Genomic DNA, 24715 nt, shown 5'->3' with positions numbered 1-24715 from the left:
AACCTCAACTTTATTTATCAATTAAAAGAATTTTGTTGAATCTACATTAAATTAATTGTAGATAACATCTTAATAAGTAACTTAATTTAATTGAATCTAATTTACAAAAAATAGAAAAGCAACATAATGTAAGTTTTAGCCCTCTAGAGGTTGGTGCGTAAATCTCGGTAAAATACTCGCGGAGGAGCATTGTTTTAGGTTTTGCGTGAGTTGTGCTTCGGCTCTGCGCTGTTCTGCGCGGATGAATTTAATTGAGGTGCACCGTTGTGGCCATGGTGAAAAATGATCTAGTCAATGTGATTTTGACCAACGACATCAAATCAATCAATAGGTAAGGAATGAAAGACGTCCGGAAAATATATTTTATGAGCAAGTAAGTATGTACGCCACTGTTTTTACTTCATTACTAAGTATATCAGATCATATAAAACACTGGAAAATATTAGCATACAACTTGGCTAAGCTATGATAGACAAGACCAAGGTAGTAGCCCAAACTACACAATTTAAAGTTTTTTTCTACTTGCAAAATCTTTTTAGTTCGCGGTTTCTCTATTTTTACAGCGGGTTCCGCAGAGGTTTGCCTCTTTGAATGATCCGTGGTCAGTTTTACTTATTTGTTGCAGTTGAAAGCGTTCAGTTTAGAGCTATATCTTACATCTGCCCTTACATTCTGTGTTTACGTATATGACGTAAACACGCGCGAACGCAATTTACCGCGGATTCCGTTCCGACATGTAAAATAACAGATTTTTTATGTACTCATTCATTATTTTCAATTTATTAAATCTTTAAAAATGTTTTTTAATCTTTATCTACTGAAAAACAGTATTATTTTAGAATACTATTAAGGTTTTTAATTAATATTTTAAATCAGATTTTATTTGTATATTTTATGTTTTTATTATTTTTATTATTTTTTTTATTTCAATATATTTTTTTTATGTGTACATAGCTTTAGCTGATTTTATTTTTATTTATTTATTATTATTATTATTATTATTATTATTATTATTATTTTATTTTATTTATTTTTTTTATTTTTATTTATTTTAGTACATCAGGTCAACCTAAATGAAAATGAGAAATATTGCCTTGGCTGAAGTAAAATCATTTTTAACTGGACTTACATTTTCAAAATGATCAGACAGGGTTGACAAAATAGGTATATACAATAAATAAATAAATACAATTAATGGCACATATATTTACTTTGAATTTATTGTTTAAAATTTTTTTACCAAAGTCCTGTTTTACAAATTATTAATTGAAAGGGTCAAAATGTGCATTTGTTTGTGTGCTTGATCAGTCTCTTTGTCCCAAAAAATGTTCTGTGAACAACATTTTGTTCAATTTGTCTAGTTAAGCTGACAGGAGCATTTTCTAACATATGTTTGCAGTGGTATGTATATATACAGTCTGTCAGTAGCTTAACTCTTGCCTTTAAGTCTGCATCCGTAAAGGTCACGGTCTCATGTCAGAGTTCCTGCAACTGACTTCTTACCTTCAGCGTCCACACATGTCTGTAATTACACCCCAATTGCTTCCCCAAACTTTACGTCTGGCCGTGCATGTGTGTGTGCGTGCACGTGTAGTTCTCTTTGCTTTCAAAACAGGTGTGTGAATCTAAACAGTATTGCTCAAGCATTTAAAGAAGGCTCTTTTCAACATGTTTCCACCTTGACAGTTCCCAAACGAATGGAACGTAAACAAACTCCTCACACTTCACCGAATTCAAAGGTTGAGTACAATGGAAGCGTAAGGCAAGACGTTTCTCTGTAAATTCTAACTTGGGTCATATTTGAGAAGGCTGCGTTTCATCTGTGCGGAAACAACGAAGCCTCTTAATAAGCGTAAGAAGTGACGATCCTAGTGAATAAGAAAGAAACAAAAACTGGAATTTCCCCACTAGAACGACTTTATTCTGTGGAACACAACAACGGTGAAGGTCGACTTTTCCATACAATGAAGGCGAATGAGGACACAGAGTACCATAAACATGTGCTTTTAAATATTCCAGGTCTTCTGAAGTCACGGACCAAAAATAGAAATGCATTTCTTCTTCTTAAATGAGCTGCTGGCGCTCGGCCAGCCTAATTTAACTGCAGTAGAAGTGGAATCACTCGAGGGCGTGCGCGGCGCAGTCGAACTCCTCCGCCGGGGTCGAGCCGGGCGCGCAATCACTCGCTCGCGCTCGCAGCGTGAGAAAGCCATTCTTCACCTGTCAGCTCGTGTTTGGGTCACGGAAAAACAACAGAGCGAAATGAAAGAGAGAGAGGAGAAGCAGAACGGAATGGAAGAACGTCTCATGCTCATCCGGATTTTAAGGAACCGCTACAGTTCATTAGTTTACGTTGAGGATTCTTGGAACTTTTAAAAGCCTCCAAAAATAGGCCCGGCCATGTGTGCGTGTGTACGGAGACAGATCAGATACTGTAATCTCTGACACTAAAAGCTTTTTATTTACCTCTCGCTCGCTCACTCACTCGTACGATCACAATCAAACTCTGTGTGTCCTTCACTTACAATTGAGTTCAGATTCCCTGGCACAGCTTAATAGCATCACCTATTCCCTTCACACGCTCAAACACATGCTAACCCGATTTTTCTTCTGAGGAAATGCCAGCATGCGTTTCAAACCAAACCACTGGCTATTGAGCTAATTCTATCATCTAGTTTATCTTCATTCTGAACTGTAGCTCTGTTCTGAATCCTAGTAAGCTGTCTAGACAGAATTATGTTGTGCTACAGACTGCAAAAAGCCAATCATAAAACGCTTTGCAACAAGTTCAGTGGAAAAGCATCGATTATGAATTTATAAAGATAAAAATAAGTTTAATTAGCTATTTTACACAATGTTTTGCATCAGTCTGTTAAGCAATATGTCAGCCTGTATTAAAATCAGTTGAAAGTTAAGACAAATCTCATACTGCCAGAAGAGAGCTTTGCAACAGTTAAATTTATTTTATTTTTTTTTAACCTTAATTGGTTTAAGGTGCTTGGTTGGAGTTAACTTATTGGGTTTTACAGTGTAGGCCACTCATTTTACATAATGATTTAATTAATTAATTAACTTTTTTTTAAAAAAGTATTATTTTCTTTTGTGGACTATGTAAACGTTTTTATGTGAACTATCTTATTTAGGTCAGTACTAAATAAAAAAAACATGCAAAAATTGTATTTTTAAAGAAAATGTCTTTTTCACGTACTATACAGTAGAGAAGTAGGCAGATCCAAGGTTTGTACAGTTTGCACATAGTACAGTCACTCAAAAAATTATTAATTATTAAATTGTATAAAACTAATATTAGATAAGTATAAATTTGAATAGCTTTTTTTGCATACAACATAGATTATGGTTTAAAAGTTTGGGGTCAATTCGTTTTTTTTATTTGTTTAACATAAGTTTTATTCAGCTTTTACAATGCTTTTATTGTCATGGTTTCCACAGAAATATTGAGTTTTTTTTAAATTTTTTAAACATTAATCAGAAATGTTTATTGAGCTGCAAATCATCATACTAGACTGATTTCTGAAGGATCATTAAGACTGGAGTAATTATGCTGAAAATTCAGCTTTGATCACAGGAATTAATTACATTTAATATATTCACATGGAAAACATTTTTTAAATTAGAAAAATATTTCACAGTATTACTGTTTTTACAGTACTTTAATCAAAATAAATCCAGCCTTGTTGAGAGATTTATTTAAAAAAACATTAAAATATCCTTCAAACTTCAGAACAGAACTGTATATATGTGACCCTGGACCACAAAACCAGTCATAAGGGTCAATTTTTTGAAATTGAGATTTATACATTATCTGAAAAGTTAATAAGTAAGTTTTCCATTGATGTATGGTTTGTTAGGATAAAATCCTGAGAAAATCGCCTTTAAAGTTGTCCAAATGAAGTTATTAGCAATGCATATTACTAATCAAAAATTAAGTTTTGATATATTTCTGGTAGGAAATTTATAAAATATCTTCATGGAACATGATCTTTACTTAATACCCTAATGATATTTGACATAAAAGAAAAATCAATAATTTTGACCCATACAATGTATTGTTGGCTATTGCTAACAAATATACCCGTGCTACATACAATGATTGGTTCTGTGGTCCTGGGTCACATTATAGCTAATATTTAGGATATTTTCTATAAGCTATTTCCAATAGCTGGAATTTTCCATTGAGATTAATGTGAATACTAACATATAGCTTTCTCCAGATATTATGGATCTCTTTGGAGGAGCACAATTTGTATGTAAAGCATTTCAAATTAGTCACTCAGTTAAGATGCCTTCTGTACAGGCGGCAGATAGCAAGGTGCAACTTTATACACACATAGTTGACTCATTCACCTACATTCACACACGTAGGTTACAGCAAGCTCTCTGTAGGCGATCCAAAACAATCATCCATAATCTTTTCTGAAAGCATGTTGAATAACACTAAAACACGCCACGGTACATTAAAGTCTGTTTTTCCTCGAGGGCAACACTCACATAAAATAAATGCACGGTGACTGTGGTTACCGACTCTTATCTGGGAGGATCAATTGATTAGGCAATAAATCAGTCAACCTGTGCCCTAGGTTTCCCCCGCACCGAGCGGTTTCGGAGAGTCAGCCCAGCCCTGCAGCCAAAGAAGCGCGGCAGGTGGGTGCCATGACTGAACAGGAAGGGCTGGGCTACAGGTGAGAGGGAAAGACAAAGCGGCGGGAGGAAAAAAATGCCAAGATTTGAGGAGGAGGCAGAGACAGACAGAAACAGAGAGATAGAGAGAGAGAGAAACAGGAATGCAGAAACTCCCTAGGCAGCGGCGCAATCCTCTGGAGAGAGAAAAAAGGAATTTTTATGTGCTGCAGGTGATCAGGGCTCAACACGGAGAGAGAAAGAGAAAAAGAGGGGGTGCTGGACAGCACGGGGAAAAATGAACGGCGGCAGACCGAATGAGAACGGAGGGAGCGATAAAGACTCACTAAATAGGCTGCTGCTGATGAACTGATGACAGACAAGTGATTTACGGCGTGATTGGCAGGGAGGACTCGAGCTCTGCTGCACATATGGAAGAAAGATCCAGGCAGACGTGATGGCATGAGATGAGAGGGGGCCTTTTAAAGCAAAACAAATAAAACTACTTTACAGTCGCACAGATACATAAACAGTCACACACACTCGGACTGATTCAGAGAAGCGACACGTGATGACACACACACACACACACACAGGCGCACAATGCGCCCTTTGTTGCCGATGTGTGGTCATCCATTTAGGGGCCGAAGACGACTGGACTCTGCATTACGCATTTCGCTGAGTCTTTGGCCATGTGTGTGAGAGAGAGAGTGAGTGAGTTTGTTCCCCCTCACAAAACTCATCTTTTCCCGCAATTTGTGATAATTGCACATAAAAGAACGTGTCACACCCCTGTGTGAGTGTGTGTGTGTGGGTGTGGCGGTGCCGTGATAACTCCAGCGCAGGTGTGTTGCTCAAAGGGAAACACAAATTCTCATTGATCCTTTAATTTTACCCCAAACATAGCCTGAGGAAAAGAAACAATAAGCACCTGAACGTTCGTTCATTTCAATGCCGGCTCATTGTGTTTGTACTGCAGTGTTTATGCCATAAGGGCCTGAAATGACATTTTGTTTTTATCTGTATGAATGTCTGTGTGTGTGTGTGTGTGTGTGTGTGTGTGTGTGTGTGTGTGTACCTGCTTAACCGATCTGGAAGTAAGCTTAACTTGACAGCCTAATTTTTGAGACATAAAAAAAGTGTATAAACAAAGTAAAATGTAAGAAAAGAAGAATGTTTTCTGTTGGAAGAGTAGGGTGTGGGTTATCTGTTAGAGTATTTTTAACTATATAAAAACAATAGAAGTTTATTCAATGTGTGTGTGTGTCAGTAGGTGAGCACTTGGGAAGAGGAGAGGCGTGAGAGAGAGAGATAGAGGGGAAGAGAGGGATGAGAGGATGTGGGATTACATGAAAGAACGGAGTGGTCATAAATTTTGCTCAGACAGACGAATAAAACTTGCGCTATCCTCCCAGTCCCTCTGGTTTTTCCTCAAGGGGTAAGAGTACACACACACACACATACACACACCCATAGTGTAGCCAGTAAAGGTCTTTTGTACTCTTTTGTAAAAAAAAAAAAAAGTGACATCATACAGTTGTACCCCAGAGAAATAAATAGTATTAAATAAATATAACAGACATATACACACATACAGAAATCACTGTACAGACTGTACACAAACACTCTATGTATACACCCTCTCATCATATGTGTAAAATCCCTTGATTAAAACAAAAAAACAAAAATGGAACTGTGGCGGTACCATGGTAAACGAATGGTAAAACTATAGTACTTTGATACATATTATGGGACTGTATGATTATCATATTTATATACAGTTGCATTTATATTATATCCATGTCATGTTCAAAAATACAATAATGCCATGATACTTTCATATATACCATGGTACTGAAATTACATTTTCCAAAACATTGTCGCATTGCGGTACTTTTTTTTTTTTCTTGGAGGTACACTGTTTCAAGTAAATACCTCAGTATATTATTACGTACTGTGGTATTTACATGACACCCCAATAAATCTTCAAGAACACTGCTGTCATGTCGAAAACATGGGAATATAGTACTGAATGGTTACCATATTCACATACCACTGTATTTGCATGTTACTCCAAACTACACTCTTAAAATGTTGAGTTAAATGTTTAATTAAACCTTCTGGGTAGTTTTATTTAACTCAACTATTGTTTAAAATTACTATTTGGCTGGCTAAAAAATAGGTTGTAAATTAAAGATCAGACATATAATTACTAGAGGCATCAGCAAAAATAATAAAAAGGTGAACATTTATTAATAAGAAATGTTTTAAAATATTTATTATTTATTTAACGTATTAATAAATGTTCATGTATTGAACATATTAATAAATTATAATTTCCAATCTATTTGGTTCATTTTAAGCAAGAAAAATAGTCATTTCTAAGCAATTGTTGAGTTATATAAAACTGCCCAGAATGTTTGGTTAAACATTTAACCTAACCGCTGGGTCAAATTAACCCCGTAGCTGGGTTTGTCCATGTGATCCTGGACCAAAAAAATAGCATGGGTGTATTTGTAGCAGTAGCCAACAATACACTGTATGGGTCAAAATTATCAATTTTTCTTTTATGCCAAAAATCATTAGGATATTAAATGAAGATCATGTTCCATGAAGATATTTTGTAAATTTCCTACCACAAATATATCAAAACTCTTTTTTGATTAGTAATATGCATTGCTAAGAACTTTATTTGGACAACTTTAAAGGCGATTTTCTCAGTATTTTGATTTTTTTTTTTTTTTTTTTTTTTTGCACCCTCAGATTTCAGATTTTCAAATATTTGTAACTCGACCAAATATTGTCCTATCCTAACAAACATGAATGGAAAGCTTATTTACTCAGCTTTCAGATAATGTACAAATCTCAACTTTTTAAAAAAATGGACCCTTATGACTGGTTTTGTGGTCCTGGGTCACATTTTTCACCCAGCGTTGGGTTGTTTTTAACCCAGCATTTTTTAGAGCGTACTTTACTACTATTACCATGGTACCATATCCAAAAAAACATGACCCTTTGATTACCATTGAAAAAAAACAACAACTTAGTATTACCATGGTGCCATGCCCAAAAACATAGTAATGCCATAGTACTTTGAAATACTGTAGTCAACATTTAAAGTGGATCAAAACCTTTCATTAAATTTGTCCTAAAACCAAAAAGAATACCTGTTCTTGTCTTTGATCAACTTTTTTGATCCACTTCAAATGTTGACTACTATATACCATGGTACTAATTTATGACCTTATTCACATGATAAAGTTTTTGTATGATATACTGTCATATGTTTCCTTTTCTGTTCACACACACGCCATCTGAACATCAGATCTGTGCATGTGTTTCCAAATGTGTAGGTGTGTGTTTGCGTGTGCCTGGAAAAAGACGAGTCAGTGTCAGTGAGGCATTACTGACTCAGTTTGTGAGGCAGCAAAAAACTCTCCATTGTTTTGTTGATTATGCCACATTTCCTCCTCTTTTTGCCCGTTGACCCTTTCACTACTGCATGACGCCGAGCATGATTCACTTTCCTTCTGCTGAATCACGTCTGGAGCTCTCAATGAGCGCTCTCTTCCTTTTGTCCGTGACGTACTGGCGGCTCTTTTCTGTTTGGTGATTTAGTGCAAAGCGTGACCATCTGAGATCCTTAGATCTCCATCCACAGAGCGTGAATCAGTCTTTCGCACACACTTCCGCTCTGCGCAGAAACCTAGCGAGCTGATCTCCCCACGTATATTTCACAAAACCACACAAACCAGTATAAAACTGCTTGGTTTGAAAGTGACTTCTGTGTGAGTTCATCATATATCAGTTTGGCTGTATTACTGAGGTCTGGGTGGAGTGTTAAGAATTGTGTTATAATAAATGCAACTCATTATATACACTACAAACACACTTTAAAAGAAACAGACATGCAGATGTTTGTGAAAGATGTTTTCTCTGTTTTTGTTAATTAGTCTATTTACTGCATCAAAGTTTGTTCATGCTTTACTATAGGTTGAGGGTGGATCATTTTAATACTTTATAGTTTATTATTCATGCAACAATACTTATTACTGTAATAGCTTACATTAGTAAGCATTGCTGTATGATAAAAACTTTGTCTATTGCTCTTATGAATGTTTTAGTATGACTAAAATTGAATGAAATAGCATAGCCTTCACTGTAAAAAAAAATGACCGTTAAAATTAATAGTTAAAGACTGTAAAAATGCTACAGTAAAATCCTGTTAAATGGTTAACTGTAAATTCTCCTACTATATACTGTGAAAAACTGTATAGGACATTGTATGTAATTTTACGGTATTATACCGTTTTTTCGAAGTGAAAAAGAATGTTTATTTTTTTACACAGTTCCCTGCGTTACATTTCAACTTTGATGTTTTTGTTGAAATAACTATGTTTCTTCTTAGTTTTTAGTCTTATCAGTTTTGTATATTAGAGTTGTGTTATATCTAATGTTGTTAAATTAATGTTTATTGCATTATTTCAGTCTCGTGTGTTACCATGATGGTGTTTAGTGTTTGCGTGAATGACACTGTGCACCTTCTATATATATGTTAGTATTTACAAGCTGGTTCATCATGTGACTTTTTCATCACCATTACCAACATTACATCATTTAATAAAATGACATTATTTAAATGTAATTTTAAGTTAAAACCATAAAACCTAAAACGTTGCTACTGTATTTTTACGGTAATTACATTTTTTTTTTTTTTTTTTTTTTACAGTGTTCTTTATGTTCAGTGTTTGAATATTTAATTCTGTAACCTACTTGTTCTACAGATTTCTGTACTGGTGTTATTATACTAGTGTTTTTATAGCCTTGCTACCATTGCTATTATTGTGTTTCTCTTCTAGAATGTGGCATCTGTCAGCAATAGCATGCCTGTGCTCTCTATTATTACTATTACTGTCAGTTTAAGTGCCAGGTTGCCAGGTATTGCCATGGTAGCAAAAAACAAGCCACCCAAAAATAGAATAAACCAAAATAAGTTCACGATGCAGATTTCACTAACCCTAAATGGCAAATTCCCACTTCATTAACTTCCTATAGTGTCCTGTTAAGTGGAAAAACAAGTCCAGTGATGCTTATATTAACTGGATCTGGCAACACAGCAGAGGCTGCGCCCGCGCCCTCACTCTTTTAAGCTTTCCATCATTTTCTACACTGAACAATTTAGGCAAACCATCTAAACTGAATTATACATGCAGGCCCTCAAATGAAGAGTTTTAAAGTGCTAATTAGGCTTTCAGAGAACAAATTCTTTTTCTGAATTTCGGGACCTCAGTGAGCTCATAGCTGGCTACGGTCATGTATATCGCAACTTTTTTGTTTGCGAAATTTCGCTGCCTTCTTAGGCAGCTCGCTAGGTTTTGAAACAGAGACGGTGTTTTGTCTCAAACACGCAGTCGTTTCTTCAGTCTGGTGAAGTCTTTTGCGGATCTCCACAGCCAGCTTTGCAGCTCTCGAAGTACCCAGAATCCCTCCACCTTCCGTGAGAAATCATTCGGGGTGGGATGGGACGACAACACGGGGGCCGCCAGCAAAGTGTGAACCTCAGTAGCCGGCCCGCTGTACTGATAAAGAAGTGAGAGAGAAGAGAGACCGGCATGAGTTGAACGAACAGGTCGACGATGTTGTAGAGATGCTGATGAAAAGAGTACGGGTTGCTTTCTGTATCCGTCCCCAAAAGTTGTGTAGTTCATGTTCAGTTTTATCATTTTCTCTTCGTCCACGCTTAATAGTCTTCTCCTTTTCCCCCATCTCTCCATTCCTTCCTCCTTCCCCCCCTCCTCTTTGGCAGCCCAGCTCTCTCCTTCTTTTCTTCTTCCTCTTCTGCCCCTCTCTCTGTCCCGTTTGAGATCCGCCCGAGTTGTTCCCGAGATAGGCTGAGCGCCCTGGTTTCGAGGCACGTAACTTCGCAGAGGGGCAGGGCTGTTCTCGCTCACGCCCTGAAACTGTGACGACAGCGGCGGGGCGTATGCTTGAGCGGGCGTGGCGTATCCCGTGGAGGGTGGGAGGTTGGTGTAGCCCAGGGCGTTCATCAGGCCGGATATTGAGCCAAGCAACCCGCTGAGGCCGGAGCAGAAGTGCAGGAGGGAGCTCTGGAGGTACGGACACAGGGTGGAGCGCGCCAGCTCCTTCACGGCGCACAGGAGAACGCTGTAAGCTCGCTGGTTCTGCGCCAGACGGGCGCCGTTCTCCAGCCCACGCCACAGGTCCACTCGCGTGGCCGCGCTGGGTACGGACAGAGAGGAGCTGTTGGGACGCGGAGGAGAGAAGCCGGGATCGCTGAATGGAGGCCCGAGATAGGACAGCTGAGAACCAGAGATGAAGAGAGAGCATATTAGAGAATAATTGATGTCCTTTCAGATTTATAAGACCAAAGTAGTTAAAACTGGAGTTTTGTCATCTTTATTTTAGTGCAGAGGTTTTTTAAACCCATTCCTGGAGCCCCCCCAACACTGCATGTTTTGCATGTCTTTCTAATCAAACACATCTGATTCAGGTCATCGCCTCATTAGTAGAGACTCCAAGAACTGAAACGGGTCAGACAAAGGAGACATGCAAAATGTGCAGCGTTTATGGGTTGAAAACCACTGTTCTATTGCTCTCTTAAAGGGACAGTTCACCCAAAGGATTTACACATCCTTTAAACCTGTATGAGTTTCTTTCTTATGTTAAACACAAAAGATGTTTTGAAGATTGTTGGTAACCAAAGAATTGATGGTAGCTATTGATTATGGACAAAAAAATACTATGGATGTCAGTTTTCATTTTTGGGTGAACTGTCACTTTAAAATTAAAGTTCTTTATTGTCTTTAAAAGTTCAATTTTAAAATTTCAATTTTAAAAAAATCATGTTTTTTTTTGGGGGTTTTTTTTTCATTGTGCATTCCAATTAATCTCAATCAAATTGCAGTTGGGTTATTTTGATATAAAGTTAAAAAAAATACAGCTAACTAACAATAAAACACAAATAAAAACATGATTTTTGAAAATTAAAAAAAAAAAACAGTTATGTGTTTTTGCAAATAAACTTCTCGTATATATTGAATAATCAGAGAGTATACAATATTTTGTAAGTAAAATGCTCTCTAGATAATGGAAGTTTGGTAATTGCATAATTTGATAATTGCAACTTTTTCTCACAATTCTCACTTTTTTTCGCAATTGAGTTTACATGTGGCAATTCTGACTTTTTTTTTCTCAGAATTTTGTGATATAAATTTGTAATACTGACTTTTTTTCTCCGAATTGTGAGATATAACCTTGCAATTGTGAGTTACAAAGTCCGAATTGTGATATGAAGTCGCATTTACATTATTTTTATTTTTATTTAGTGGTCTTTTCATTGGCCTCAGAATTGGACTTTATAATTCGCAACTGCATCTCAATTCTGAGAAAAAAAAATCAGATTTGTGAGATATGAACTTGGAATTCTTGAGTTTATATCATGCAATTCTGAGGTAAAAAAGTAAGAACTGCAAAATGCAAATTTGCAATTGTGAGAAAACATCAGAATTGTGAGAGAAAAAGGTCACAATTACCTTTTTTCATTTTTTAATCAGTAGCGGAAACTGGCTTTTATACTAGTCTGAGAATGTCCTTTTAAGTATTAAATTCATTGCCGATGCTGTTTGTTTGGATTTCTGTTGTTGGCCTGTTAGGGATAGTTCCACCCAAAAATGAACATTCTGTCATGGTTTACTCACCCTCATGTTGAGCCAAACCTGTATGACTTAGTCTCTTTTGTAAGATGTGAAAAAGACAATGAAAAAATAAATGGTAACCAAAACTCTATAGTTCATTTCTGGGTGGAACTATTTCTTTAAAGTCACAATGAAAGTAGCAACAGATTTTTTTCTGTATTTTGACATCCAAATGCAACAGATTAACTGAAAAATAAAAATGTACAGGACTTTGTTTTATGCATCAGTTTTTGATTTGATTTTTTAAAAGTGGAGACACATGAGCATGAGTTTTCAAGAGTTTAACTACTCTAATTGAAAAATCACAATAATACTTTAGGGACCAGTTCTCACTCTTAACTAGTTGCGTATTAGTATGCAAGTTACTAACATATTGGCTCTTTATTAGTACTTCTAAACCACATATTAATGTCTTATTCTGCACGAGCATGTTTTTGATCCCTTAATCCACCCCATACCTAAACTTGACAACTATGTTACAAAACTATTAATGAGCAACAAATTAAGAGCTTAATGAGGCAACGTTGTAGTTAGTAGTTAGTTAAAGAAGAAGTCCACCTCCAGAACAACAGTTCACAAATAAATTACTCACCCCCTTGTCATCCAAGATGTTCATGTCTTTCTGTTTTCAGTTGTGAAGAAATTATGGTTTTTGAGGAAAACATTTCAGGATTTTTCTCCATATAATGGACTTCATTGGTGCCTCAATTTTGAACTTCCAAAGTGTAGTTTAAATGCAGCTTAAATGATCCCAGCCGAGGAAGAAGGGTCTTGTCTAGCGAAACGATCAGTAATTTATTTTTTTCTGAAAATAATTTATTTTTTTATACTTTTTAAGCACAAAAGCTAGTGTAGCACAGGCTCTGGGATGTGCGTCCATGATGCTACATACTACTGAATCACGTCGAAAGGTCACGCAGAACGTGGGCGGAACTACAGACCCAGTGTTTACAAGGTGAACACGCAAAGACTAAGAAAGTGCAAGTAAGTTTGTAAACGCTGTTTACAAACAAAAAGGTACAACGATGTTTTCCTCTCAAGTTGTAGGAGAAAATAAGATGGAGTTTTTCGCCATACTCAGTACACAGATGATGAACTTACGCGTGATTCGTAGTAGTGATGGGAAGTTTGGATCATTTTACCGACTTGGACCTTTGAGTCTCGTTCAGCAATATGAACAAATCTTTTTTCGAGTCATTTCATTCATTTTAGCAAAATATAATTCAAATGTTACGTGTTACTTCCCTAACACATCTACTACTTACACAAATGTTGATCACACTACAAACAAGACAAAACTATAATGCTACAAGAAACAGAAAAGATTAATTCATTGTTTACCTGGGTCTTTAGTCTATGATTAGCTCACCTCACCTCTTATCTGACAAGTTTTCGAGTTTGAGTCGTTTGTTCATAAGATGAACAAACGACTCAAAACCCGAAGACTTGAAACAGGTGAATTAATTCCAGTACAGAACCTAATAGGATGTTGCGCATGCGCGACTGAACGAATCACTCCCCGAGACGACTCGTTCTTCCCGAGTCACATTGAAGATTCGTTAAAAATGAAAGAATCGTTCAAGAACGACCCATCACTAATTCCTAGCATCATGGACGCACATTCCAGAGCCTGTGCTACACAAGCTTTTGTGCTTAAAAAGTATACAAATTTTTATTTTTCGAAAAAATGACAGATCGTTTGGCTAGGTAAGACCCTTCTTCCTCAGCTGGGATCATTTAGAGCCTTTGAAGCTGCATTTAAACTAAATTTTGGAAGTTCAAAATCGGGGCACCAATCAAGTCTTTAAGTTTCTTTATGACTGAAGACAAAAAGACATGAACATCTCGGAAGACAAGGGAGTGAGTAAATTATTTGTAAATTGTTGTTCTGGAAGTGGAATTTCCTTTAATAGTGAATTGATCCCCAAAATAAAGTGCAAACAAAATCACAGATGTGGTGTTTACAGTAAGATATGCATTTTTAAACAGTTAACAGTTTTAATAGTTAAAATAAAAAGGACAAGCCCTGATGAAAATGTCCTGTTTCAACATTAAGTAAACACATAAACACACTACATAAAACTGCTATCAAACAATTTAAATGGGTCTTTATACACTATACTATACAAAGGCTAGGTAAGATAGGAGATACTACGGATGACTAATTAAAACTAGTCAGGAGATAAAAAATCTGGGAAGAGCATCCACAGGAAAACATCTATAAACAAAAGAGTTCCATTTATCGTCACACACTGATAACATACACACACACGCAAACAAAGTGACTCACGTAAGTGTCTCTGATCTCCTTCAGCTGGTGGTCCAGGTATTTGGTCAGCTCGTATGTCCTCTCTATGGAGCTCCTCTCGTTGGACAGGATGAGCGTGCGGTCCAGCACCTGACCGAACCCGACCGCAGCCGCCAACAATAGCAACACAGCAACCTGATTGACTGAAGACATGGGATTTCAGTGCATGCACACTTGACAATTTAACCTCCAGTTCTCTAGTTTGGAGCATTTCTGCCAATACATTTCATGAAATGCTTTAATAATGCTGTCATTTTTTCAAAAACTCAAAATGAAGGCTGTGATACTGCTGAGGAATAACAGCAAGTGGAGAAAATCTGTCTGTAATCAGCTCCGGATAAATGTTTGGTTTATAAGCGTTCACACAAATTATGGCGTGTCATTTTAGTGAATTTTTGTAATACGGTGGTTGTAGCTGTAATTGTTTTGAGGTATGCAAACTAAAATAGTTAGTTTTATGTTATACTTTGATTATAGAGGTTACGGTTTCATGCGGCTTTATCTGGCACTGCTTCTGCTTCTGTCTCTGTTCAGTTTGTTTATAGAGATAGAGAAGTTCTGCACAGGATTATTAAAGGGATTTATGTTTGTATTGAAACGGGTCATAAAAAGTTGAAATAAATTTTATGTGCAATGTATTATAGCATTAAGTGACCATATATCTTTACTGCTTAAATGCTCACAATAACATATAGATTGCATGCATTTTAATCAAAGTGTCATAACTCAATATTCAGACAAGTCCCTGCCTTATTTTTTCTGTTTTGATAACCTGTTTCACTTGCGTGTTACAATAAGAAAAGATCTGTTGCTACTTCTGTTTTATCATGACTTACGATAGCAATAAATACAGTGACCCCAAACGTATTTGAATACATGAATAAGAGTTATTTTTGTACAGCATCATATTAACTATCCACAGAATTCTCTAATGTTTAACAAACAAATGTTTTAAACAGTGTATCTTTTCTTTTAAGTAACAGTACTTTCTGTGTGTGTGTGTGTGTGTTTTTTTTGTTTTGAGCTCAGGGGTGTGAGTGTGTGTGTGGTCCTCTACTCTGGGACATGTTTTTGTTTTGTAGTGTGTGTGTGTTTGTAGGTTTCTGTTTTGGATTATGTGTATATACATGCCTGTACACAGACCAGTGCATTTGTTGCATTCGCCGTTGAGCGCGAGTGTGTGTGAACGTGCCCGTCCACAGACCCTTTTAGACCCAAAATCACACTGGGAAAATGGCAGCAAATGAGAACGAACCTCCGAACTTCAGAAGAGGTCACATAGTGCTCCTATTATGAGTGTGTGTGAGCCTCAGGGAGTCATCCGGCACAAACACATCTCACATCGTGCCTCTCTTCTCGTTCTTTTTTGTGTCAAGCATTCAGAGGAACATGGCAGAGATGTGTAATTACTTGTTTGAGGCATTGTGTTTTCAACAGGTGTGAAATATGTGCACCTCCTCCCCTCCGCTGTTCCTTTTTATCTCCATTCGTCTCCTTTTCCTCACGTCCATCCTTTCTTCCCCCAGCTTTTTTCTCGCTGTCACACATTGTTTCTCTCTCCTTCCCCTCATATTCCCCCTGTCAAGTTTTCCAGGTTGTTTTTTATCTTCTCACACACGCCTAAGTTTCCTCCCCTTCTTTAAAGTGGTTTATCTCCTTTTTGCCCCCGGCCAAAATAACAACAGCTTATTAACCTCGATTAGCCCTGCCAGTTTTTCTTTTCAGCTCTGTTCCTCTCATTTCTCTCTCTAATTCACTCATTCTTCTTCAAGAGCGAGGAATTCTTATGAAACACTCATCTAAAACACTACCTGAAACACACACACTCCTGACACACCTTTTCCCCAACTCAGGGTCACAATAAAAGTCAAAGTGTCTCGGTTAGATCAGTAGCAGGGTGTGGAAGAGTTCAGCAGTGCATCTCAGATGCGTCCAAAATCCTGATCCAACGCAAACGGCTTATTGAAAACATCAGATATACTGAAATCTTCCATTAAAGTCTTATAAACATTGACTGACATCTTATTCTTATTACAAATGTCTTTTGTTCCAGTGAATAACTGGATAAGAGCACCCCGAGGAACATTTTATTGCTCCAAGGTTTCTCTTTCTGAGCTCAGAAGAGTCTATTTTGTTTCATTAAAGCATTAAGATTGTCTCAAATGTTTCTGCTATTATACTTCTAAAGAGAAATAGTATAATAGACAACTGGCAATGTATAATATACATATAAAGATTCTTTATTGGCATCAGTGGTTCTATAAAGAGCCTTTGACATCTTTACATTTGGAAAAAATGTTCTTTTTAGTGGACAAAAAAGATTTAAGATGGTTCTCTTTACTGAGAAGTTCTCAAAGGAAGCCCAAACGGCAAAAACCCCTTTTAAAAACCATTTTTTTAGGAGTTTGAGATCTTAGTTTGAGTTTGATTTATGCAATCTAAAAAAATTGATGAGAAAAGTTTGAGATCTCTGTAGACTTTGGTATCTTCTCTAAAGAACACGAGACTACACTCTTAAAAACTGAAGTTCTTTGTTCTTAAAATTGATGGTTCCATAAAGAACCTTTAACATGTTGACATTTGGAAAAAATGATCTTTACAGTGGAAAAAAGATTTAAGTTGGAGTTTGAGATCTTAGAGCTTCAAAGTAATGTTGATTTATGCCCTCTGAAAATTTGATAAGAAAATTTTTAATTTTGATTGTAGACTTTGGTATCTTCTGAAACTCTCTGAGACAAATCAAAGATGAACTGAAGACACACGAGACTACACTCTTAAAAACTGAAGTTCTTTGTTCTTAAAATTGATGGTTCCATGAAGAAACTTTAACATTCATAAAACCTTGCCATTGGACAAAAGTTTCTTTAGATTATTCAGATGTTCTTCACACTAAGAAAATAATGGTTATTTTAAGAACTGAAACCAAAAATGGTTCATCAGTGGCATCACTGTGGAAAAACCCAGTTTTTCAACCTTTATTTCTAAAAGTTGATAAGGTAATTCTTTGGAAACAATTGGAGATATAATCAGGAAATAGAAGAGATCTCATTTTTCATGAAAGTAGGCATCACATACCAGTAACATCATTGTTGTGATGTCCATTTTAGACTTTACTAAGCTTTTTAAGTAGACTTTTTCTAAACAAAATATTAGTGGGATTTGCCTGTAAAAAAGTAATTCGATAAACGCCGCCAGGCAGAAATCATAACTCTGATTGCAAAAACGAACAGCTCACATCTCCACAACAATCAGCATGATTTGCTGTTATATTTACAACATTTTCTTAAAGTTACTATCTATCAGTTTGACAAAGATAAAAGTGGTGTTTCTTAGCAAACAAACAATTAAACCCTTGATTCAGGAACCGCTGTTTTTCTCATGGCATTGTAGATCTTATCGAGAATCACATGAAGAATGTTTTTCTCTCTCGTTGCTTATTTGGATGTAAGTAAAACAGCTCAAAAACAGAGCACTGGCATATTTACATAACCCCTGAAACAAATCCCCCGCGACTTTATTGAATAACAACGGCTTTCATTAGGACGGATCTGCATGTGTGTGTGTGTGTGTGTGTGTGCACGGAGCCTACAGCTGGCAGCAATGATATGATGTCAAATCGGTATATCAGTCAGTTGCGCTGTCTTTCTCTCTGTCTCACACACATGCACACGTAGCCTCTCGCCTTCCATATTCTGACTGATTTGTTGCCTCTGTGTTAACACTAAACAGACGAGTCTCGGAGGCTCCAGTCAACAATACCGAGAATTCGGCATTATGGTGCAATATCATAAAACATGTTCCCTCCTATCACATCATATAAAGTTATATTGCCCATATGATGGGCCGGTCAGTTCAGCGCACAAAGAGGCTAGTCTTTCATATTCATGAGCGTGTGTGTGCGTGTGTGTTTGTGAAGGGGGTCAGGGTCATGTTGTGTGTCTGTGTACAGTTAAAGTAGAGATTTATGTGCAGTCTGCACTCAATCAAACATGCATTCCTTCACTGACTAGACACACACACACACACATGCAGGGCACTACTTGAATTTTAGAATATAAATGCATCTTTACACACATCCAGTGATGCATCCCGTGATCTCTATGAGGCGACACACACTTCTGAATCTCCCTGTGGATATTTAGTTTCAATTTTAAATGGATGGAAGTTGGCCTGAAATGTTGTTGGCTCTGCCAAGGAGCTTCAGAACTAAGCAGGAATGGACAATAAAACCTGCGTTAGGAGAAAAATCCTCACTTTCCCCTGAACTTTCTTTCGCCTAGAAATAAAGGTTCTTTATTGGCACTGATGGTTCTTTGAAGAACCTTCAACATCCATGGAATATTTCCATTGCACTAAATGTTCTTTACACTCCTAAAAAAGGTTTCAAAATGCAGCGATGCAATAGAATAACCGTTTTGGTTTTAAACAAACACATCCTAAAAGAACCATTTTTTTTTCTTGGTGTAAAGAACATTATTTTAATAATCTAAATAAACTTTTGTGCAACTAAAAGTTTGCATGGATGTTAACGACGGATGTGAAGAATCTTTATTTTTAAGAGTTTATAGTGGGAAAAAATCTTCAAATTGTTAAGATATTTCTCTTTTTTTAGGACTATTCACTGAAAGGTTCTTTATTTTATCACTGGTTCAATGAAGAACCTTTAACACTCTTAAAAATAAATATTCCAAAAGGGTTTTTTTTTTTTTTGCAGTGATGCCATAGAAGAACTATTTTTGGTTCCCCAAAGAACCTTTCAGTGAACAGTTCCTTAAAACATCCTGTAAAGAACCTTTTCTGCAACTGAAAGTTTGCATGGAACCATCAATGCCAGTGAAGAACCTTTATTTTTAAGGGTGTATCCACCTTATTTTTCAATGTGGAAGTAAGCTGTTTTCTGGTAATGTGTTAGACTTCCGGTTCATATAGGGAAATAACGAGAAAAATAACAAAGTGCAGTAAATGGTAAAACTCTTTGCACTACAAATCATTGTGTTTATAATTAAGATAATACATTAAAATAATATGGTAAGACACACCGTTTTGCAATATCAAGCACTAAAACGAGCTGTTTTGTACAGTTAAAATCAGCTGGAAGCGGATGAGACCGGAAGCCGTTAAATTATTACATTAAATTTACAAATGGCCGCGCCCACTCTTACAGGACAAATAAGGTGGATAATGGGAAAAATATCTTTAAAATATTAAAATGTTTTTCTTTTTAAGAATATTTGCTGAAAGGTGCTTTATTTTATCATTGGTTCGATTATTTGACATGAAAAGTTTCGTTAAACATGCAATTTTTCTGCACTGATTGTTAGACCTCCAAACTCAAGCAGATTATTAGAGAATCAATCTTTGATAGATTTGAGAGTTTTTATAAAAACTTTTTCATTTTATGTTAAAATGTTTAAAGAGTTTTATATTTATGTTTGATTTGACTATTATAATTGCCTGTTACTACATTCATAAAGTCAAATGGAATGATAAATTACCAATTTTTGAGTAATTTTAAATTTAAATATATTTGGAGGCATTAGAAATAGTACAAATTTAAAAGAAACTATACAGTTGTTCAAGTACAAGTGTAAAAAGCCTTTCTCTACATATTTCTTTATTCTTTTCATTTATTTATTGCATTCTATATACTCTATTTATATTGTGTTTATATATCTGCGTGACCCCTGACATGTAAAGATATATGTACTCTTGTTTGTATAATATTTTTTGTTCTGAAAAATTAAGAAAAAAAATCATAAGAGGACTAATGACTGAATTACCGCATTTTCATCTTGCAAACAATTTAGGCGCCTTAAAAACTCTTAAAAATAAATATTCCAAAAGGGTTTTTTTTTTTTTTGCAGTGATGCCATAGAAGAACTATTTTTGGTTCCCCAAAGAACCTTTCAGTGAACAGTTCCTTAAAACATCCTGTAAAGAACCTTTTCTGCAACTGAAAGTTTGCATGGAACCATCAATGCCAGTGAAGAACCTTTATTTTTAAGGGTGTATCCACCTTATTTTTCAATGTGGAAGTAAGCTGTTTTCTGGTAATGTGTTAGACTTCCGGTTCATATAGGGAAATAACGAGAAAAATAACAAAGTGCAGTAAATGGTAAAACTCTTTGCACTACAAATCATTGTGTTTATAATTAAGATAATACATTAAAATAATATGGTAAGACACACCGTTTTGCAATATCAAGCACTAAAACGAGCTGTTTTGTACAGTTAAAATCAGCTGGAAGCGGATGAGACCGGAAGCCGTTAAATTATTACATTAAATTTACAAATGGCCGCGCCCACTCTTACAGGACAAATAAGGTGGATAATGGGAAAAATATCTTTAAAATATTAAAATGTTTTTCTTTTTAAGAATATTTGCTGAAAGGTGCTTTATTTTATCATTGGTTCGATGAAGAACCTTAGTTCCCTAGTTAACAAACTATAATCTTTCTATTGCACAAAAGGTTCTTTATAGCAAAAAATTATTCTTTAGATTATTAAAATGTTCTTTACACTAAGAAAATGGTTCTTTTAAGAACTGACCACTGAAAAGTTCATTGGGGAACCAAAAATTGTTCTTACAAAATGAAGATTCTTTATTGACATAATTGGTTCCATGAACAACCTTTATCAATCTTTCTACTACACAAAGGCTTATTAATAATGGAAAAATGTTCTTTAGATTATTAAAACTAAAAAAAACAAACGGTTCACTGAAAAGTTCTTTACTGGCAATTAATACGTCCATGATGAACCTTTAACAAATTATGGAATCTTTCCATAGCCCCTAATTCTTTAGATTATTAAAATGCTCTTCACACTAGTGGAAAAAAAAAAAAACTGTTCCCTGAAAAGTTTTCTGTGGAACCAAAATGGTTCATCACTGTGAAAACTGCCTTTGAAAGCTTTTTTTTTTTTTTTAAAGAGTTCACATTCTCCATCTCTGATCTTTTTTTCCTCATTTTTTTTTCTGTTCGATGCACTATATCTCTACCTCTGCAATTTTCTCACTCTTGCTTTTTTTTAATTATCTCTTCCTTCCCCCCTCACCATTCCCCCATCTCTCAGACTCAAGTTTCTCATTTAACGTCCAAAATGACCCGCTCTTGAAAATAAATACAACAGAATGAAGATCTGCACGTCCAATCTAGAAGATCAGAAATGGAACTCAAACAGTTTGAGATGGAAAGGAAGAAAGAAAGAAAGAAAGAAAGAAAGAGAAAAAAGAAAGAAAGAAAGAAAGAAAGAAAGAAGTGGGAGAGCGAAAGGGGCTTGGTGAAGCGAGGGGCCATGTTAATTTGGGAAAAATGTAAACAGCATGTGTAACTGTTCAAACCGTGACCAACTCATTTTATATCATTCCCCTGTGCTCGCTCGCTCCTTTTTCTTTTAGAGGGAATCTGGGCTGCGTTAACCCTCTTTCCTTCCTCCATCACTCCATCTCTTTCTTTCTCCGTAAGCCCTGTACTTCCTAAAGCTCTTCATCCCTCTGCCTTGCTTATACACACAAGCTCTCCCTCTTTCTCTCTCTCCCCTAAACCGTCTTGTCCGCATCTTTGCGTGGATTAAAATGCAAATGCACGGGGCGCTGTGACATGTTAATAGTTTGGGGCTTTTTTTCTGAAACCATCTGTGTGAGTTTGAGTGTATTTGGCAGTTTGGGCTGTGTATGATTGGTGTGATGGATGCATGTGGGGCAAGATGAACTGTAACAGAGAGAATAGAGAATATGTGTGTGTGTGTGTGTGTGTGTGTGTGAGCGTGACAGACTACTCTGCTGCTTTGTTCAGGCGTAAATCGCATCATTTCGTCACACACTCGTCCTCCTTTTCACAGACATGCATGTCTCCCTGAAGACAGGTGCTATGTGTGTGTGTGTGTGTGTGTGGGTTTGTGTGTTTAGACCCTGACTAACTTGAATCATGTACTTTCTCATATCAGTGTCGGTTAACAAGACAGGGGTGAGTTTGCCCTGTGAACCGCATGCACTCGAGAACAAGAATAGAAGCATAAGTACGTGTGTACACGTCTGCCTGTACTTGTGATTTATGAAAATGTCCCACATATATAGTGAAAGAATGAAAATGAACTTGAAAAGTAAATTTGAAAAAGTCTAATGTTTGAAAGGCTCAACAGGTTTATGTGAGAGTTGCAGTTTAGAAAACAATAAAAACTATTATGAGATGTCCTTTCCTGCTGTGACGCTATTTTTGGAAATGCTTTGTTATAAATGTATTTTTTTTAGTAAACTACAAATGTTTATTTTAAATAATTTACTTATTTATTCAGAACAACCCATTTTCTATTCATTTATCATATAATACGTTCATTGAAATGGACAAGAAATTATATAAACTCAAATGGTGTTTTTCATTAAAAAGTAATCATTGTAATCAGTAAATACTGACTTATTACACTTTAATCAGTCTTGCGCCAGCGCATAAAGTTAGATTGATTTAACATATGTAAATAAAAATAATTAAGAAGATTTTTAAGCAACATTTCAATCGATTATTTGACATGAAAAGTTTCGTTAAACATGCAATTTTTCTGCACTGATTGTTAGACCTCCAAACTCAAGCAGATTATTAGAGAATCAATCTTTCATAGATTTGAGAGTTTTTATAAAAACTTTTTCATTTTATGTTAAAATGTTTAAAGAGTTTTATATTTATGTTTGATTTGACTATTATAATTGCCTGTTACTACATTCATAAAGTCAAATGGAATGATAAATTACCAATTTTTGAGTAATTTTAAATTTAAATATATTTGGAGGCATTAGAAATAGTACAAATTTAAAAGAAACTATACAGTTGTTCAAGTACAAGTGTAAAAAGCCTTTCTCTACATATTTCTTTATTCTTTTCATTTATTTATTGCATTCTATATACTCTATTTATATTGTGTTTATATATCTGCGTGACCCCTGACATGTAAAGATATATGTACTCTTGTTTGTATAATATTTTTTGTTCTGAAAAATTAAGAAAAAAAAATCATAAGAGGACTAATGACTGAATTACCGCATTTTCATCTTGCAAACAATTTAGGCGCCTACACTAACAATAATAATAACTTAAAAAAATATTGAGGATTTAAAGCTCCGACAAAAGCTTAAAGCTTTTTAATGATATACTTATCTGATCTAATAATACTAATAATCAAAATTAACTGTGAAAAGCCAAAGTCGCTCATCTCTTACCTTTCCAGCGATGCATTTTAATTCGGATCCGTTTATTGTTTCTGAGGTCTGGAAAGTTGATGAAATACAATGAACTCCGTTATTTCCGTGCGCTGTCCGGTGCTTCAGTAAACTTTAGTAAACTCTCTCAAAGCTTCTTCCAACCCCGAATTAGCCTGCGCTTTCCTGGAGCTTTACATATAAGAGTAATATAGAGAGAGAGAGAGAGGAAAAATATTTGTAGCATGAATTTAAAAAACAAACAAAAGTAATCAAATGCAACAGATAAAGTCTCTCAGACAGAATGCAGTGATGCCCAGATATCTGAAACTCAGTGAGTGAGTGAGTGACTGAAGTGATTTTATACACATGCCTGAGAGAAAGTTCTGTCCCCCTCTCCTCCTTCCCCAGTCTCTCTCTCCTCCTCCTCCTACTTCTCTCCTCTTCAGTGATTCACTGTTGATTCATCTTCTCTGAAGTGAGGGACCCTGCCACGAGACTCCGAAACCACAAAGCTGGGAGGAATTACACTTCTGACAGATATTTCATAATTCGTCCAATTATTTTCTCACCAACAACAGCATGTGTGTGTGTGTGTGTGTGTGTGTGTGTATGTGTTTTTTCCGGGTTCGGTGACTCAATCATAATCTGACATTGAGTAATTCATTCAGAGCGGACGGTGTTTAGACTGGTGTGTTTTGTGACCTAGTCTTTGCTCGTTTTATGCGTCACGCCTCCGGTGTTACCTTTATTGACAGTGAGATTATGGAGATTGTGTGTTTAACACACATGCGTGGGTTTATTTCAGAGGCGTGATATGAGGATAAGCACTTCGTTTCACGGCGTGACATTAAAAGAACAGGG

The 24715-nt window shown here is 36.0% G+C and overlaps 1 protein-coding gene and 1 long non-coding RNA gene across 2 annotated transcripts; one reads left to right on the top strand and one right to left on the bottom strand.

Annotated features, from left to right (window-relative positions):
* Window positions 1–270: 270 nt before the first annotated feature.
* Window positions 271–14758, top strand: LOC127158119 (uncharacterized). The gene is made up of 3 exons (XR_007826068.1): window positions 271–331; window positions 5909–6076; window positions 14668–14758. It is a non-coding gene; the product is annotated as an uncharacterized LOC127158119 (long non-coding RNA).
* clcf1 (cardiotrophin-like cytokine factor 1) lies at window positions 6149–24174 on the bottom strand. Its single transcript, XM_051101269.1, has 3 exons — window positions 23873–24174; window positions 14644–14804; window positions 6149–10958 (listed from the first exon to the last, which is right to left on the bottom strand). The coding sequence occupies exons 1-3, from the start codon at window positions 23886–23888 to the stop codon at window positions 10038–10040; spliced, it is 1098 nt and encodes a 365-aa protein (XP_050957226.1). The 5' UTR covers window positions 23889–24174; the 3' UTR covers window positions 6149–10037.
* Between the last annotated feature and the right edge of the window lie 541 nt (window positions 24175–24715).

This window comes from Labeo rohita, unplaced genomic scaffold (genome assembly GCF_022985175.1).
Source record: "Labeo rohita strain BAU-BD-2019 unplaced genomic scaffold, IGBB_LRoh.1.0 scaffold_135, whole genome shotgun sequence".
Lineage (NCBI taxonomy): Eukaryota > Metazoa > Chordata > Actinopteri > Cypriniformes > Cyprinidae > Labeo > Labeo rohita.
Note: the sequence above shows the minus strand (reverse complement) of the source record. Positions and strands in the feature narration are given on the sequence as shown.

What these genes read in the sequence shown, in the direction of transcription:
- clcf1 (XM_051101269.1), bottom strand. An exon ending in AGGAGATCAGAGACACTTAC is followed by an intron (nt 10,959 to 14,643) that starts GTGAGTCACTTT and finishes TCTGGTTCTCAG; the next exon opens with CTGTCCTATCTCGGGCCTCC.